Source organism: Acipenser ruthenus, chromosome 2 (assembly GCF_902713425.1).
Source record: "Acipenser ruthenus chromosome 2, fAciRut3.2 maternal haplotype, whole genome shotgun sequence".
Lineage (NCBI taxonomy): Eukaryota > Metazoa > Chordata > Actinopteri > Acipenseriformes > Acipenseridae > Acipenser > Acipenser ruthenus.
The window spans coordinates 72,818,603-72,835,648 of NC_081190.1; the positions used below are offsets into that span (position 1 = coordinate 72,818,603).

Genomic DNA, 17,046 nt, shown 5'->3' on the forward strand with positions numbered 1-17,046 from the left:
GGAATACGGCACTCTTTTTCCCTGTAAAGGCATGCACCCGATGCCCTGACATGTTGGAGTTCGTGCAACCCCTGCACACGCACGAATTCACCAATATTATTATTATTATTATTATTATTTTTATTTTTTTTTAATCTCACAAACCTGTATAAACAGACTGCGAACTGTTTCCCTTTTGATACGTCACGCGTGACGTTGTACTTTTTTTTGGTAGGCGTGGTCCGTGATCCACATTAATCACATTTTAGTGGCCTATAAAATGTTTAAAAAAAAAAAAAAAAAAATAATGCTAATATTCTTAATAAACACTGATGCATCCCCCCCCCCCCCCCCCCCCCCCTTTGCAAGATAAAGTATGACTACCTTTGAGGAATGGAAACAAACAACTGTAAACAAATTGGTGAACAAGGCCTGTTTTCTGATCAAGGGCCCTATTTTTCAAATGTTGGCCATTTCATAAGCTATGTGTCCCATCAGGAAGTGGGAAAGGAAGGATGCAAACTCACCAATCAGTCCAGGAAAGTAACTTTCTGGCAATTCCGAAAACAAACTTGTACAGAGCAGGAACTGAAGGTTGTGAATAACGTTGCGCCAAGGACAGCTCTGCGCAAATGATACATGCTATCGGCATCATCATGTCAACTGGCAAACATGGAAGGAAACATGAACCAATCAAAGTACTGAATCAACCCCTACAGTACAGTATATGCAGCAAGGCTTGGCCAACTTAATGGTCTACATCACGGGAAGTTATAAGGAACCGTCAAGAAACTATCCCTATGCAATTATGCCTACAAAAATATATTTTAATTGAGCCTTGGCCATCACTCCTTAAATGTGACCCATTACTAAACTCTGGAAGGCTCATTATATTTTAAGTTTTTAGTAAAAAAAAAAAAAAAAACACAGTATAGAGTTAGTAGAGTTCATGTTTTTTATTGTTTTGTAAAATTTCTGACTATATATTCTTAAAAACACTGTTGATTTTTCATCATATATAAACATCTTGTAGCTTTAATAATGTATTATATGTATAGCATATGGATTAAACATATTTGGGTTTTCATTACTCCATGATTTATAAAAATGCAATATAATATATATTTTTCAAGAACTATAGCATAACCCTGTTAATTCACATTTCCGTTTAATTCATGTACTTAAATTACTGCAATTACCTTCCAAAAATCATACATGTGTATTTGGCACACTGTAGTACTATTACAGTGAATATATTGTTTATATTACTTGGCAAGAACCAATCACCACAGAGTCATACCCTATACATCTTCATTAAGGATCAAAGATCAGGGTTTTGTAACCAGATCCAATAAAACAGGGTGAAGCAATCACATGCTTTTCGTGAATACCGTATTTTTTAAAAAGAAATTCCACATCCAATGGATTTAAAGCAGATTTTTTTTTTTTTTTTTTTACACTTAAACTAGTTTGTGCACAATGCCGAGGTATTTAGTTACAGAGCTGTAGAAGGTGAAATATAATTAATCCCCTCTCCGCCCCCCCACCCTAAATCTCATACTGGTCTTCCTGGTGGTACATTAGTCCATATGATGTAACCTGTAATCTACACTGTTTGCTTTATTTACTCGTTTCAGAACTGTGACGTTGATCTGCTGGGATAAGTAACAAGGGAGTGGCAGCTAGCAAACAATATACAGTAGTTCACTACAAACATGCTGCAAGAGTTTGTTAAAATTAAATGTGGAAAAGGGTACATGTAAGGAAAGAAGGAGAACAAATGTTGTAGATTGTTTTTACCAGATCCTTTAGTTAAAGCAGCAAACCCTGGTTTTATGCCTTCATATGTTTATACGGTATATAAATACATATCTCAAACATTAGAACTATAATTCTGCAGTATTACCCCCTGGTCTCCACCCACACAGATAAAACAATCACCAAATGCATGGCACAGATAGAAGAACAGTCCTTATTTTATGGTCAGGTATTATTTTTGAATGAAAATGATGACAAGGCACAAAACAGCCACCAGGGCCAGAGCATGTATGCCCAGGAACCACAGCATCACCCAGAAGAAGATTATCACCACCGGCTCAACAGTCTTCTCCGCAAAGTACACCTGTGTAAAGCCAATGTTTCTCAGGCACTTGTTGAGCTCTCCGAAAAGAGTCCCCAGCTTTTCACAGTCGTCTACTGGAGGCGGTGCTGTTCTGTGCTCAGTGCTGTGATTCCTCTGATGTTCCGCAATCTGTTTTTGAACAAAAAGGCAAATATCAGTCATCATCATCATCATCATCATCATCATCCACAGCAGTAACAGAAGTAAAGGTTAGGAAGTCCTTTGTGGTGTTTCACAAGATTATCCTTAAAGAAAACGTGATACGTTTCTCATGCTGCTCGATATGAGAATAGCACACAGGCACATTACATTTTGGCACCGTTCCATTCTGTACTCTTTGCAAAAAACACATATAAAAAACCCCACATATTTTGTGGTAACAATTACAAATAGCTGTAAAGAACTCCAGGAAACCTATTAAATGTTCTAACAAAGGGACATTTTATTTTGATATTTTGATACTTTGCCCATCCCTCATCAAACGGTTAATAATGGGGGAGGTTACAAACAGACAATAACATCAGCTGCAGCACAAACTATTTTCAGGAATTCTTCATCAATATCAAGATGTTTATGTAAACTTTACAGAAAAAGTCTCTCCTTAGTAATTTCAGTGATAAAAAGAAGCTGTTAAACAAAATCAAGAAAACAGGGTCAAACTTGCTGACATTTCGGTAAAATCACATCCAGGTACTAGCCTACAAGCTACAATATGCCTCTTTCTCATTCACAGAATAATGCATTATGCTATTATACTGGGAACACTGGGAAATGCACTGGTAAAATGTGTTTAATCCGCTTTCTTTTTTGCATTCAGAGTGACCTCCAGTTACATGATGTAGCTTCAATAACCTTACAATACATTATATAATAAATACAGATTTACTTGAGCTATGTGACTGAAGAAACATATTCACAGTAAGAAACTTGATTAACAGTATCTGATCACTATATAACACTGGCTCTTAATACAATAAAAACTAGCCCGTGGTACAAATGTCTATGGCTGGCTATTAGAGCTGAGGATCAGTTTCTGAACTTGTGTGCAAGCACCTTAACACTGAATACATAAAAATGTAGAACAACAACCAAAGTTTCAAGTAGGAATTGCAATAACCACTCATAACAAAGGAGGGCAGTAAAAAAAAACTATTAAAAAAAACAAGTGAAGCTTCTCACGCTTTAATAACAGTGGCCTGGTTTCCACGCAGCTTAGAAGTCAATACTCTCTGTCCACCGTCATGATTTTTGCGACGTAGCACACACATACCATGCACATTCCACCCGAAATAGGAAGTCTATAAAACATTGTACAACTTTAAAGGGTGGGCAAATTGCCTTCTCGCGCTAAAAAGACGTACAATTGACCATGGAAGCATGTCTGGAAGCCGTACCTTATGCTTACAAGACTTCAGCAGACCTCACACAACTTTCTAGTATAGTAACGACCTTTACCAAGCAATCCTTTATTATCTGAGATCTGCTGGAAGTAGCAATGGCAAGGTTATTTGACCAAATAGGAAAAAAAATAAGCATACAGTAAGAGGGGCTTACAGACCTCCATTCAGGTCCCCGGTTCAAATCCCACCTCAGCCACTGACTCATTGTGTGACCCTGAGCAAGTCACTTAACCTCCTTGTGCTCCGTCTTTCGGGTGAGACGTAATTGTAAGTGACTCTGCAGCTGATGCATAGTTCACACACCCTAGTCTCTGCTAAATAAACAAATAATAATAAATACAGTTTTGTTAAGTGCAATTAGCAGGTTGTCAAAGTTTTGATTTGGTCCCAGCCTAAATTAGAATTGCTGGATAATAAATGCATATGCAGTCAAAGAATGTTTTACAAATAATACAAGGATAGTACATTGCGCTTTCTTATGAAATGTTCTTTGTTTTGTTTCCTGTAGACCCAACACCTAATTAATCATCACTTATTCATTTTATGGCTCCAGCCACATTCCCACGTGTTTCTGCAGGGAGGAACGTTAACCCCCCCCCCCTCCAGGCTTTCACTAAAAACTTTGTGGAAACCCAGTTTGAGAAAGTCACGCAAGGCCAAATTGGAAATCAGACAGAAACATTTAAATATACCCTCCTGTATTTTAATATTAATTAGGTCATTTGCATTTGGAAGGAGGATTTCTCTAGCCAAAAGAAAACTACATGGAAAACCCACACTACCCAAAAGATTCTACCAAAATAACTTGAGAAAAAGGTGAGACTTATTTTTCTATTTCCATGGAAACTGCCTCAATAAATACTGTAGCACAATCAAAAATTCAGCATCATTATGGTTTTGTGCCCTTTCCATTTAACTTTTTTTTGTGTTACAGTTCTTACTATTACTCAGGGGGCAAAGAGTAAAAGAACCAGAAGGCAGTTGTGTCTGATTCATAACTGGAGGATCAAAGTATAGGAAGACTAGCGGTCGAGGTTTAATTTCTTGTAGAAACAGTACTGCTTGCCACATGGCAGCAAAACCACAAAGAAAGTGCTGCACTTTATGCTGATGTTGTAGAAAGAGCATTACTACAATTAGCAGTCAGTTATCATTAGAAGTACATGAATGTCTGGCTTTAGACCTAGAGTTATATAGTAATTCTATAAAAAAATAAAAATAAAAAAAAATCAAGGACAAGTAATAGCATTGACCTTTATTTAAGTACATTACACTATTCTTTTCAGGTACCTAGTCAATATGAGGTGAGCTCTGAAACAAGACTGTTTATTCTAGGACAGGGGTGGTCAATCCATGTCGTGGAGAGCCACAGTCTTGCAGGTTTTCTTGGTATCTTTAAATTACCAATGGCTAATGACATGGAAATTTTTTGACCAATTAAAAAAAGAAAAAAATGGGTTAATTAAGTAATTGAAAACTCAGGTGGAATGAAAACCAGAAGAGCCTGGGCTCTGCAGTACATATCTGCTGTAGGTTATCAGTTAATGAAAGGTACAAAAAGATGAAAAATCTAAATAAATCAAAAAGGGTAATGGGAAAAATGAAGAAAACAAGAAAGGGATTTAACAGTGCTGTAGCAAAAGGACACTTTTACCTCTACTTTCCCAATATGCTTTAAATGCCCTCTTCTCAATGAAGAAGAAAACTGAAGCAAGCAAAACCATTAACTATTCAGAAAGCTAAGCATTTTCCCGTAATAGGCTTCCTAGACAGTATTTTTTTTGTTTGTTTTTAATTTACAGTTTAAATTACAAGAATATTGGAACTGCCACCTCTGTGGAGTTTAATTGAACTGACCACAGAACAGAATATGTAATTGGTGGCACTTAGCCTCTATGGATTTCACAATTATTGTTTGCTGATTCCTCCTCTAAGCTATGTAATGCATATTTTATGTTGCTCTTCTGCATATGAAGAGTAAATTAATTTTCCATTTTACCTTTCATTAACTGGTTACCTAGCATATGGTCTTGTTCAATATACAGTAGCAGTTGTTTAGGTGGTGCTGTATCACACTGACAGAACTATTTTTTTCTTATGTTTGACTGTAATAAGGTAGTGCATTATCAAATATAATTATTGGTCTTTACACATCGTTAAATTAAAGAGTTGGATATCAAATAATCTTGTTCCACGTTGTATCAAGTAAGCTTCACTACAAGATGATACAGGGAAGCTGGGGTGCTTTATTAATGCATGAAACTGCAGTCCTTAAAAACTGTTTGTTAATAGGGACCTCAAATGCTTTGGACTGTTGAAATGTGCTTTTTTCAGAATACTTTCCCAGGCCTTTGTTGCCCCAGTATGCTGACTCAGTGACTCAGACTTTGCCCTGGCAGCACTGCTGCTCTTAACTGAAACTTACCAGTTGATAAAAAAAAAACCACTTATTCACGGTTAGTATTACTGTGCATACCACTTCCTTGTCCTTATCTGAGACAACAACTGAAAAACAACTTGCCAAACAAACAATGGCTGACAGTCAACTTTATAGGGTTTTGCCAGGGAAGATCATCTGTAGGATACACCCCTATACTGTTAAATCACATGCTGTATATAATGGGCACTTTTACAGTATCAGGTTGAAGATGATGGTTTTAACCAGCTCATACTGCACACAGGGATTAACCTGCAGCAGGTCCTTCCATATCTGCATATCTTAAGAAGGCCATAATGTTCGAATTCAGTGAAAATCAAAACACTTACAGTATATTTAGCATACTGTAAGTGTAATACACTTTAATTGTGTTTGCACTATCCCTGTGGATATATCAAATACTGTATGCAACTGTGATCTGGTGGGATTTTATCAACTTGACAAACATTTAAACCTAGTGCAGCATTTTGTTGTCTCAATGAAGAACTAATTTGGCTGTTAAACTATTAAGCAGGAATAGTGGATATTTTTTGTAGAAGAGCTTCCTAAATGCAAATCACAATTCAGCTGTGGGTCAAATAACTAAAATTCCTGAGTTACTATATACCAGTACTGTAAAAGTTTAGCATGTAGAATAAGATCTCATAACATAATGACCATACCATGTTTCTTTAAAATTGGACAAGTGTAAATAAACCATTAAACCAACCAGGTGTCAGTTCATTGTGACCTTCAGTTACAATAAGTGGAACAATTGTGCCTGTATTTTACACTTGATTTTGGTATTGTAGAGGCTCAAGCCTGCTCTCCAGTAATTTCACTGAACAATATCTCTCCCTTGTTCCTATACCAAAGGCTTGCAACTTGAATAAAGTCAAGTTATCCTTTCTCCAGTCTCATATTTCTTTTTTCCATTTTAAGAACTGTGGCAGTGGCAGGGCGAGAGCCATGCCGAGGCACGGGTTTGTACTGGGTGGCAGGAACGAAGTTAAAATCCTCCCTGCAAACACACGTCTATAAATGAGGTGATCACGGGTGGTTAAATAGTTAGTGATGGTGAGAATTAATGTTGGTGAAGGGATGTGTTTTGTGTTGTGTTATTTTTGTTTGTTTTATAATTAAACGTGCGCACCACGGCTTACAAACCTGCATTCTTTGCCTCCGAGTCTCTTGAGACCAGTGACGTCATCCTTACCACACATGCGGGTGTCAGAAACAGGACGGTGCCCTAGAGACACTGAGCAGAACTGCAGGTGAAGTTTAAAAAAAAAAAAAAATATATATATATATATATATATATATATATATATATATATATATATTGACTCAAGGGGGTGAATACTTATGCAATCAATTATTTTTGTTTTGTATTTGTAATTAATTTAGTGTAACACAATAAAATTTGGAAAAGTCCAAGGGGGGTGAATACGTTTGAGAGCCACTATATATATTGTGAAACAGCAGGGAGGGGGTTAAAACCTCTCTGCAGTAAAAACATGTGCGGAATGCACATTTGTCCTGGTTAATTGTTTTATTAGTTTAATTATCACCCGCACCTGGTTAATTGTAAATTAGAGCCAGGTGCAGTGTTTAAAAGAAAGACAGCCAGTCTGTTCGGGGCTGCCACGAAGTAAGAAGCCCGATTGTTGGTGTAGTCAATCGTATTGTGGAAAAAAAAAAAAAGGAAGTAACTGTGTGTTCTTTTTGGTGTTTTGTTTTAGCCGGTAAACAGCTTAGCTGTCCGGCTTATTAGTTAGGTTCCTGTTTGTTTAGTTAGAGCTCGTACAGAGCTAGGTGTTTGTTTTGAAATTTGTTTATTTTGTGTTTATTAAAAATTAGCGCAACCGCGCTGTAAAAATCCATTTCTGTGTGCTGGGTCAATTTTTAAAGGGGCAACGAACCCGAGTGGGTGAGTGTCATTTACAATATATATCTATATATATATATATATATATATATATATATATATATATATGGATGTGAGTAGGCTGGTTGCCATAATGGATGCCTGGGACCAGCGGAGGGATGCAATGGACATGCAGTGGAAGGAGGAGAGGAGGCAGCAGTATGCCAACCTCGAGGAGAAGGTGAGGAGGATTTACAGACTGCCGCTACCACTGCCGCTGTCTCCAGCCCTCCAAGAGGAGGAGAAGGAGGAACAGCTGCCAGCCCGAGTGAAGAAGGAGGGGAGTGGCCACTGCGGAAGACAAGAGAAGGAGGAGTTGCCTGCCCAAATGTCAGAAAGGGAGGCACTGCAGTCCTGCGTGCCAGAAAGGGAGGAGCTGCCGTCCTGCGGGCCGAAGGGAGAGGAGCTGCGGCTGTTTCTACCTCCACCACCAGAGCTACCTCCTGAGGCTCAGCTCCTGCCCTATCTTCCAAAGCCTTGGGATTCCAAGCCTGCAATGTCTAGGGCTGCCAAGCCCGCAATGCCTGGCTGCCAAGCCTGGAACGTCTGGGGCTGCCAAGCCTGCAACACCAAGGGCTGCTAAGCCCGCAATGCCTAGGGCTGCCAAGTCCACAACGCCTGTGGCTGCCAAGCCTGCAACGCCTGGGGATGCCAAAGCCTGCACTGCTTGGGGTTGCCAAGCTTGCAATGCCTAGGGCGGCCAAGCCTGCAAAGCTTGCAATGCCTAGGGCTGCAAAGCCTGAGGCTGCACCGCCCGGGGATGCCTGTTCGTCACGGCCCGGGGATGCCTGTTCATCATGGCACGGGGAAGCCTGTTCGTCATGGCGCAGGGAAGCCTGTTCGTCACCACCAGGGTAGTCTGTTCGTCACGGCCCGGGGATGCCTGTTATCTTAACTATAATAAGATCTAATAAGATCTAAAATGGAAAATTAACTATATGGTAACAATATCCTGGGAGACAGTCAGCATGGCTTTAGGAAAGGGAGATCGTGTCTAACTAACCTGCTTGACTTTTTTGAGGATGCACATTGACAATGGATAAAAACCAAAGCATGGTTTATTTTGATTTCCAGAAAGCTTTTGACAAAGTCCCGCATAAAAGAGTAATTCTCAAACTGAACACAGTAGGGATTCAAGGAAATGCATGCACATGGATTAGGGAGTGGTTAACATGTAGAAAACAGAAAGTACTGATTAGAGGAGAAACCTCAAAATGGAGCGAGGTAACCAGTGGTGTACCACAGGGATCAGTATTAGGTCCTCTGCTGTTCCTAAACTACATTAATGATTTAGATTCTGGTATAGTAAGCAAACTTGTTAAATTTGCAGACGACACAAAAATAGGAGGAGTGACAAACACTGTTGCAGCAGCAAAGGTCATTAAAAATGATCTAGACAGCATTCAGAACTGGGCAGACACATGGCAAATAAATTTAAAGTGTAAAATATTGCATGCAGGCAATAAAAATGTGCATTATAAATATCATATGGGAGATACTGAAATTGAAGAAGGGAACTATGAAAAAGACCTAGGAGTTTATGTTGACTCAGAAATGTCTTCATCTTGACAATGTGGGGAAGCTATAAAAAGGCCAACAAGATGCTCGGATATATTGTGAGAAGTGCTGAATTTAAATCAAGGGAAGTAATGTTAAAACTTTGCAATGCATTAGTAAGACCTGACCTAGAATATTGTGTTCAGTTCTGGTCACCTCGTTACAAAAAGGATATTGCTGATCTAGAAAGAGTGCAAAGAAGAGCAACCAGAATTATCCCGGGTTTAAAAGGCATGTCGTATGCAGACAGGCTAAAAGAATTGAATCGATTCAGTCTTGAATAAAGAAGACTACACGGCGATCTGATTCAAACATTCAAAATCCTAAAAGGTACAGACAATGTCGACCCAGGGGACTTTTTTGACCTGAAAAAATAAACAAGGACCAGGGGTCACAAATGGAGATTAAATAAAGGAGCATTCAGAACAGAAAATATGAGGCACTTTTTTACACAGAGAATTGTGAGGGTCTGGAACCAACTCCCCAGTAATGTTGTTGAAGCTGACACCCTGGGATCCTTCAAGAAGCTGCTTGATGAGATTCTGGGTTCAATAAGCTACTAACAACCAAACGGGCAATATGGGCTGAATGGCCTCCTCTCGTATGTAAACTTTCTTATGTTCTTATGTCACTGCCTGGGGAAAGAGCCAGCATTGCCATTGGCAGCATTTTCACTGCCAAATTTGCCTTTGCTGGAGGAGCCAGCCTTGCCACTGTCAGCATTTCTGCTGACAGCATTGCCACTGTCAGCATTGCCGCTGCCAGCGTTGCCACTGCCAGTGTTGCCCCTGCTGGAGAAGCCAGCCTTGCCACTGACAGCATTGCCGCTGTCAACATTGCCAGTGCAGAAGGAGATGGAGACCACCGCCACAACAACCCTGATCACCAACCCGCCCCAAGGATCCACAGGGGGAAAAATGGACATGAGGAGAGAGGGGTTGTGTTTTACGGGGGGAGGAGCCCAATGACGGCCATATGTGCTGTGCACATATGGGGGAGGTAAGTGGCAGTGTCGCCCTGCCGAGGCACGGGTTTGTATACGTGGGAAGTATTGGGTGGCAGAGACGGAGTTAAAATCCTCCCTGAAAAAACATGTGGGAATAGGAGGCTGTGTGGTCCAGTGGTTAAAGAAAAGGGCTTGTAACCAAAAGGTCCCCGTTTCAAATCCCGGCTCACTCACTGACTCACTGCGTGACCCTCAGCAAGTCACTTAACCTCCTTGTGCTCTGTCTTTCGGGTGAGACGTTGTATGTCACGCTGCAGCTGATGCATAGTTCACACACCCTAGTCTCTGTAAGTCGCCTTGGATAAAGGCGTCTGCTAAATAAACAAATAATAATGTGGCTGAAGCCGACAATTGAATAAAATTGACTAATTGATTAATTAAGGGTTAATTCAAGATTGCATTACTGTAATGCTGTTTGCAAGACTTCATCCTCTTTGAATGTACTTCAGCTCAAAATGCAGCAGCAAGTCGTTTAACTTGATCTACACTCCATTAGCATAACATCTTTGCTGTGGTTGCCAGTTGGCCTAACCTACAAGGCACTATCTGGCTTTACAGTCATACCTGCATGCCCCTGTCTATACTTTGTGACCTCAGGATACTAGTCTCCTTGGAGTTGCCAGGTTGTAAAAAAGGCTTTCAGCTGTCAAGCCCTTTTTTACAGAATACAAATGTCATTCATGCACAGCTAATTTTATATTTTATATACAGTGCCTTGCATAAGTATTCACCCCCCTTGGACTTTTCCACATTTTGTAGTGTTACAACCTGGAATTAAAATGGATTTAATTGGGATTTTTACCATTTGATTTACACAACATACTTAACACTTTGAAGGTGCAAAATATTTTTTTATTGTGACACAAAAGTTAATTAAACAAAAAAAAGACATTTGTTGGTTGCATAAGTATTCACCCCCCTGAGTCAATACTTGATAGAAGCACCTTTGGCAGCAATTACAGCTGTGAGTCTTTTTGGGTAAGTCTCTACCAGCTTTGCACATCTGGATCCTGCAATTTTTGCTCATTCTTCTTGGCAAAATTGCTCAAGCTCTGTCAAGATGGATGGGGACCATTGGTGAACAGCAATTTTCAAGTCTTGCCACAGATTCTCAATCGGTTTGAGGTCTGGGCTTTGACTGGGCCATTCTAAGACATTCAGGTTCTTGTTTTTAAACCACTCCAGTGTAGCTTTGGCTGTGTGTTTAAGGTCATTGTCCTGCTGGAAGGTGAACCTCTGCCCCAGTCCCAGGTCTCTTGCAGACTGAAACAGGTTTTCCTCTAGAATTTCCCTGTATTTGGCTCCATCCATCTTGCCCTCAATCCTGACCAGTTTCCCAGTCCCTGCCGATGAAAATTATCCCCATAACATGATGCTGCCACCACCATGCTTCATCGTGGGGATGGTGTTCTCAGGGTGATGAGCAGTGTTGGCTTTGCGCCTCACATAGCGTTTTGCGCTAAGGTCAAAAAGTTCAATTTTGGTCTCATCAGACCAGAGAACCCTTTTCCACATGTTTGCAGTGTCTCCCACATGCCTTTTGGCAAAATCCAAATGGGATTTGATATGGGTTTTTTTCAGCAATGGCTTTCTTCTCGCCACTCTTCCATAAAGCCCAGCTTTGTGGAGCGTCTCAGCTGTGGATCTCTCCAGCTCCTTCAGAGTTACCATTGGCCTCTTGGTTGCTTCTCTGACTAATGCCCTCCTTACCTGGTCACTGAGTTTTGGTGGACGGCCTTCTCTAGGCAGAGTTGTGGTTGTGCCATATTCTTTCCATTTTTTAATACTGGATTTAACCGTGCTCCGGGGGATGTTCAAAGTTTGGGATATTTTTTTATAGCCCAGCCCTGATTGGTGCTTCTCCAGAACTTTATCCCTGAGGGACCTGAGGCGCCTGGGGCCTGAGATTCGGTGTGCTGCTGCTGTAGATGAGTGTTCTGGAGACGTGCTGTTTCTGTGTCTGCGGTGTTACAGCCGTGTGAGTATATTCCAAAAGTAAAGTGTCCGGTAATTCGAGAGCTAGTCTGTTGAATAAAGCTCCGAGACGTGTGGTTAAATCCCGGTCGCATAAGTTTTGTTTTGTCAGATTAAAAGTGTTCCAGCAGCAGGTAGAAATCCCCACACCTTTTGGTTTTGTTTACTAATGCTACATCTCCTCTCATCTGGTTTAAACGGGGGGAAATGTCTTTGTCTTAAACATACTTTGCTGGCCAGCAATTAAGAGTCGGGGAGGTATTGTTTCTTTGTTTGTTAAAGCAGGTCAGTCAGTTTTGTGTCTTGTCCTCGGCGCACCGAAAGGTAGGCTAACTGGTTGCTTGTTTGTTACTTTATTTTTTTATTATTTGGTGTGTTGTAGACACGGTAGTTAAATGATTTATATTTTATTACGTTTTTGCTAGTTTTTTTTGAGTGTGTACGTCTAATGAGTTGTTGACATTTTGATTATTGTTAATCGGTGCGGTTGAGGGCAGTAGCCACCTGATTGACCTGCTAATTAGGTAATGTCATTTTTATTGTGTTGCCTTTTGTTAACATTGAAGTCTTGCCAGTCTATTAACAACTAATTAACCCCCAATTTATGTTGTTCCTTATTTTGCTGCTAAACCTTAACTTTCCTGCTAATTGTCTTAAATATAATTAAACTTGTATTTTGTTGTTGAACTGTTCTAATGTAGTTTAAACCTGGTATATTGCTGCTAATGTTCCCTAATATTGTTAAACCCTGTGTATTAACAATCTGGCTTTTGTTGTAGAACCCTTGCTGGGAAGAGCTGTTTCCAACCACTTACCACTCTTAATGAGAAGTGCAATTGCTGCTATATGTTGGTCTTATACCCCATGCTTTTAAATACTGTGGCTGATGGCTGGCTTTAATTTCCCCTCCTTGTTTTTAGTAAAACTCTTTGCATTTTATTGTATAATTATTTAAACTGATTTATGTAAACCTTAGATCATTGTAATAAAACTTTGTGAACTTTTATTCTGCCTCTGTCATTCCTGGTCACTTTGCCTCTATTCCAAACCTTTTAATTTAGTTTAGTAGTGCCCCCCTAGAGGCGGTGTTAGGACTCATTGGGTGTCACTGGGTGGCTGCTACATAAGTACAGAATGTGTGGGCACCTCCACAACACTAGTTGTTGAGGATGTATAAACATTTAAAAAAAAAAAACAGAATGCAACCTGAAGTAATCCCACAGATACTGTATCTTGAACTACTTATTCAAAAGGGAACACCTCAAGGCGTGCATGCTGCGACATACTTAATTTAATTTGTTTTAATTAGTTTAGTGGTGCAGAATTCCATTGGCTAATCATTATTAGGTCAGTTTCTTATCTTTTCAAGACAGAAGAGAAGTAAAGACAAAATATAACAGATATGAAAACAAGTCCTCTATTAGGATTTTTTTTTCAAAATCTTGCTTTATCTGTTAGGCAACTTTAAATGTCAAGTAGACATCTTACCATTTTGGATTACAATAGGAATTAGTGCAACTGTGCCCATTAATGGAATTGTATTCCTGTAAAATCACTTAGATTTGAAGCAAAAAAGGAGTGTACAAAAAAAGTGGTGTACAGTGCTGTGGACATCTACAGTACAGTATCACTGATCAAATAGCCTATTACTGACAAAAAATAAAATAATACAGTATGTCAAACTTTTTTCTTCTAGGCGACATGACGCGTTTCAGTAGCCAAAAGCAGTCACCCTTTCTCACACTCGTTTTTGACCAGTTAATTCTACCGTGCCAAAAAACAGTAGCGTTCGTTTTTCTTGTGGCAAGAACAATTGTAGTTTATTCAAGTACGACCCTTGACTTAACGACTGCATTTACTGTAGGAGTACTGTTGTTCTGATCGATGTGGCTACAGTAAACAATTGAAATATTGCTGTGTACAGACGGTACCTACTTACTGTACCATATGTTTTTACCCCAAGCAAAGCGTCGAAACTAAAGTCGCCTAAAACAGCCAGTGCTGTATTTGTATGTTACATAATTCACATGGGTATGGCATGACACTTTACACTTAGTAGTAAATCGTATTTAAATATTGGCAATTTCACCTGTTCTTGTTCATGAGTCCGGTTCCTCTGCTGTTGTGATCTACTTCGCCTTCTTTCCAAGTCTTCAAAATCACTATAATTCACAGCCGATCTTTCATTCACAGACGGGGATAAAGCAGACATTTTATTTACACAGATAGGGAGAGAAGTCCGTTTCTATTTCAGTCCTGGGCTGTTAGGTTTCCAATGTGACAGGTCTTGCCTGTTGCATTTCCACACCACGTTCAGTTGTTTAGAATATCTGGTCCTCTCACGTCATAAGAAGGAGGGGTTTGCGCTGTGTGAAACAAGGAAAGGCACATTAATGCAAATTCGTGTCACAGCAACTTGTTTGTTGTCGGCAAATGGTTAACGTTTCCAAATTGAAAAATGTGGACATAGTTGTTTCTTCAATTCAATGACTCCGCCAAGCAGTTAAAATAACTGTATAATATAACCTAATCATAATTTAAAAGTTAAACATCGTGTGTAATTATTGCAGATCGTAACAATTGTTTTCTTTTTTGTTGTCATCTGACTAAAATAGTACAACATAAATAAACACATAAATAAATAAATAAATAAAATAGACATGGTCCGGTAAATTAAACAGATTGTGAAACACATAATCGATTACATGTTTATTTTATTTTTGAATAGCGTTACAACAATCACACTAACCAATTTTTGTAATATTTAATCGACATGCTAGCAGCAGAGGGTGCTGGGAGTGGGACATATTGTGTGTGGAGGTGGGGGGCGGGTGTGCATGATTTATTGTTGTGTTGTACAGTCCTATAGTGCTCCGGGGTGGGGAAGGGCTGTCTGTATGTGTGAGTGTGTGGGTGGTGCTAAGTTCTTATTAGCTGCCTATTAAACTGCATTGTACCTGAAAGCCTTGGTATGTGTCTTCGGAGATTACCGAGCTCCCTACAATATCGAAATCGGGAAAATGTTACAGTTGTACTGTTTCCGACCAGGACAAAAAAATCTCCAGCTCCTATACGTAAAAAATCGTAGTTAATTTACATTTATTTATAACACTATTATATTTATTTATAACACTATTATACTATTTTAGGTGATCTGATTTCTCCAGATCAATAGGTGTACTACGTGTGCGATGGTATGGAATATGGAAGGTCAACACGTCAAACAACGCGTTATTTAGTACACGTTTCAAATATTTACTACACGTTCTCATTTGACTTTACGTGTTGTAATTCTAATACCACGCGTACTAATTTGGCCAATCAAATCGTTGAAAAGGAAACGACAAGCAATGAATTTAAAGAAAATACTATGTGTAATAAATTATCCAATTATAAGTCGTCTTACATTTGCCATTCCCCTCCAATTCGTGGCGGTATATGGACTTGGCACTGGGTAAAGTGTAGTGAAAGATGGAACCTCCAAGACGAGCATCAACCGGTGGTTTCAGACCCTTAGAAATTGCTTTAATTCAGTGGTAAAAATCACAAATTGCGCGTCCCTTGCTGCGATTTCAGTGTGCAGTGTGTGATGCATGCTTGCAAATTTTTTTTTTTCAACGCTACCTCCTCCATTGAGATGCGACGGTCCCATCAGCCATTATGTTCCTGGCTTAATATGACGTTTCATGTCTGAAATAATAATTACAAACATGTTATCCCGAAGGTGATTGGCTACTTTTGTAATTTACATACATTAAAATGATGAATATACAATTGCAAGGTGATTTTTTTTTTCCGGCAGGATTTTTCAAACTGAGTAAGCAACAACACGAGAAATACATATTTATTTGTTTGTACAGATGTTGTTATACCACCACAAATATAATAGGCTACTGCATTTCGTAATACAGAATTATGCCAAAATGCAAGAAAACGAGCCTTGTTGTGACAAAATGTTGTCTAAAATAACATGTTAATAGTTGGAAACACGTCAGAATGTGATAAGCAGGGTTTAACGACCACATCCTATCTTTAGCCTATCTCTCATTTTATCTGCCATTTTAACCAGTTGTGTTAAAAGTAAAATCAGCTTTTGCTCTGCTGTTGCTAATAACGAACTTTATGGACAAATAATTGAAAGAACGCCACCGTGATGATTATTTAATTGCATGAATGCACACATGCTCAGGAAACCAAACTGCACACAGTTTATAAAAATGTAGAAATGAAGTCTATAAGTTGCTAATGGCCGCGATTACAGTAGAAAAAATAGTCAAACCTTGTCGCTTTTTTCTTTTAATAGAATTGATAACATGGTCATCATGGAAAAAAAATATATATTTTCCTTTTTTTTCTTTCCTTTGCATTTTATAAACATTTCCCTTTTCATAAATACGATTTATTTTCTGGCATGCATTCCATTAAAATTTCAAAAGGCCTAAAACATTTTATGTATTTAATCTGGAAATTTTAAAATTATGCACTGTTCAATAATATGCATTTTCAATTGGCATTTCATTTTCAATATGACATGGATCCATTAATTGGTTGCCTTTATACTATTATAGATGCAGTAAAGAAGAAATATGTGTACTAAATATTTAAAACATATACTAAATAATGCGTTTTTGACCCAGATGGCTTTCCATACGCATCCCATTCATT

General features: G+C 39.0%; 1 protein-coding gene across 1 annotated transcript; it reads right to left on the reverse strand.

Moving 5' to 3' along the window:
- Nucleotides 1-899: 899 nt before the first annotated feature.
- Nucleotides 900-14,867, reverse strand: fam241a (family with sequence similarity 241 member A). Its single transcript, XM_034015857.3, has 2 exons — nucleotides 14,471-14,867; nucleotides 900-2,230 (listed from the first exon to the last, which is right to left on the reverse strand). Exons 1-2 carry the CDS (start codon nucleotides 14,591-14,593, stop codon nucleotides 1,970-1,972), a joined length of 384 nt encoding a protein of 127 aa, XP_033871748.1. The 5' UTR covers nucleotides 14,594-14,867; the 3' UTR covers nucleotides 900-1,969.
- Nucleotides 14,868-17,046: the final 2,179 nt, after the last annotated feature.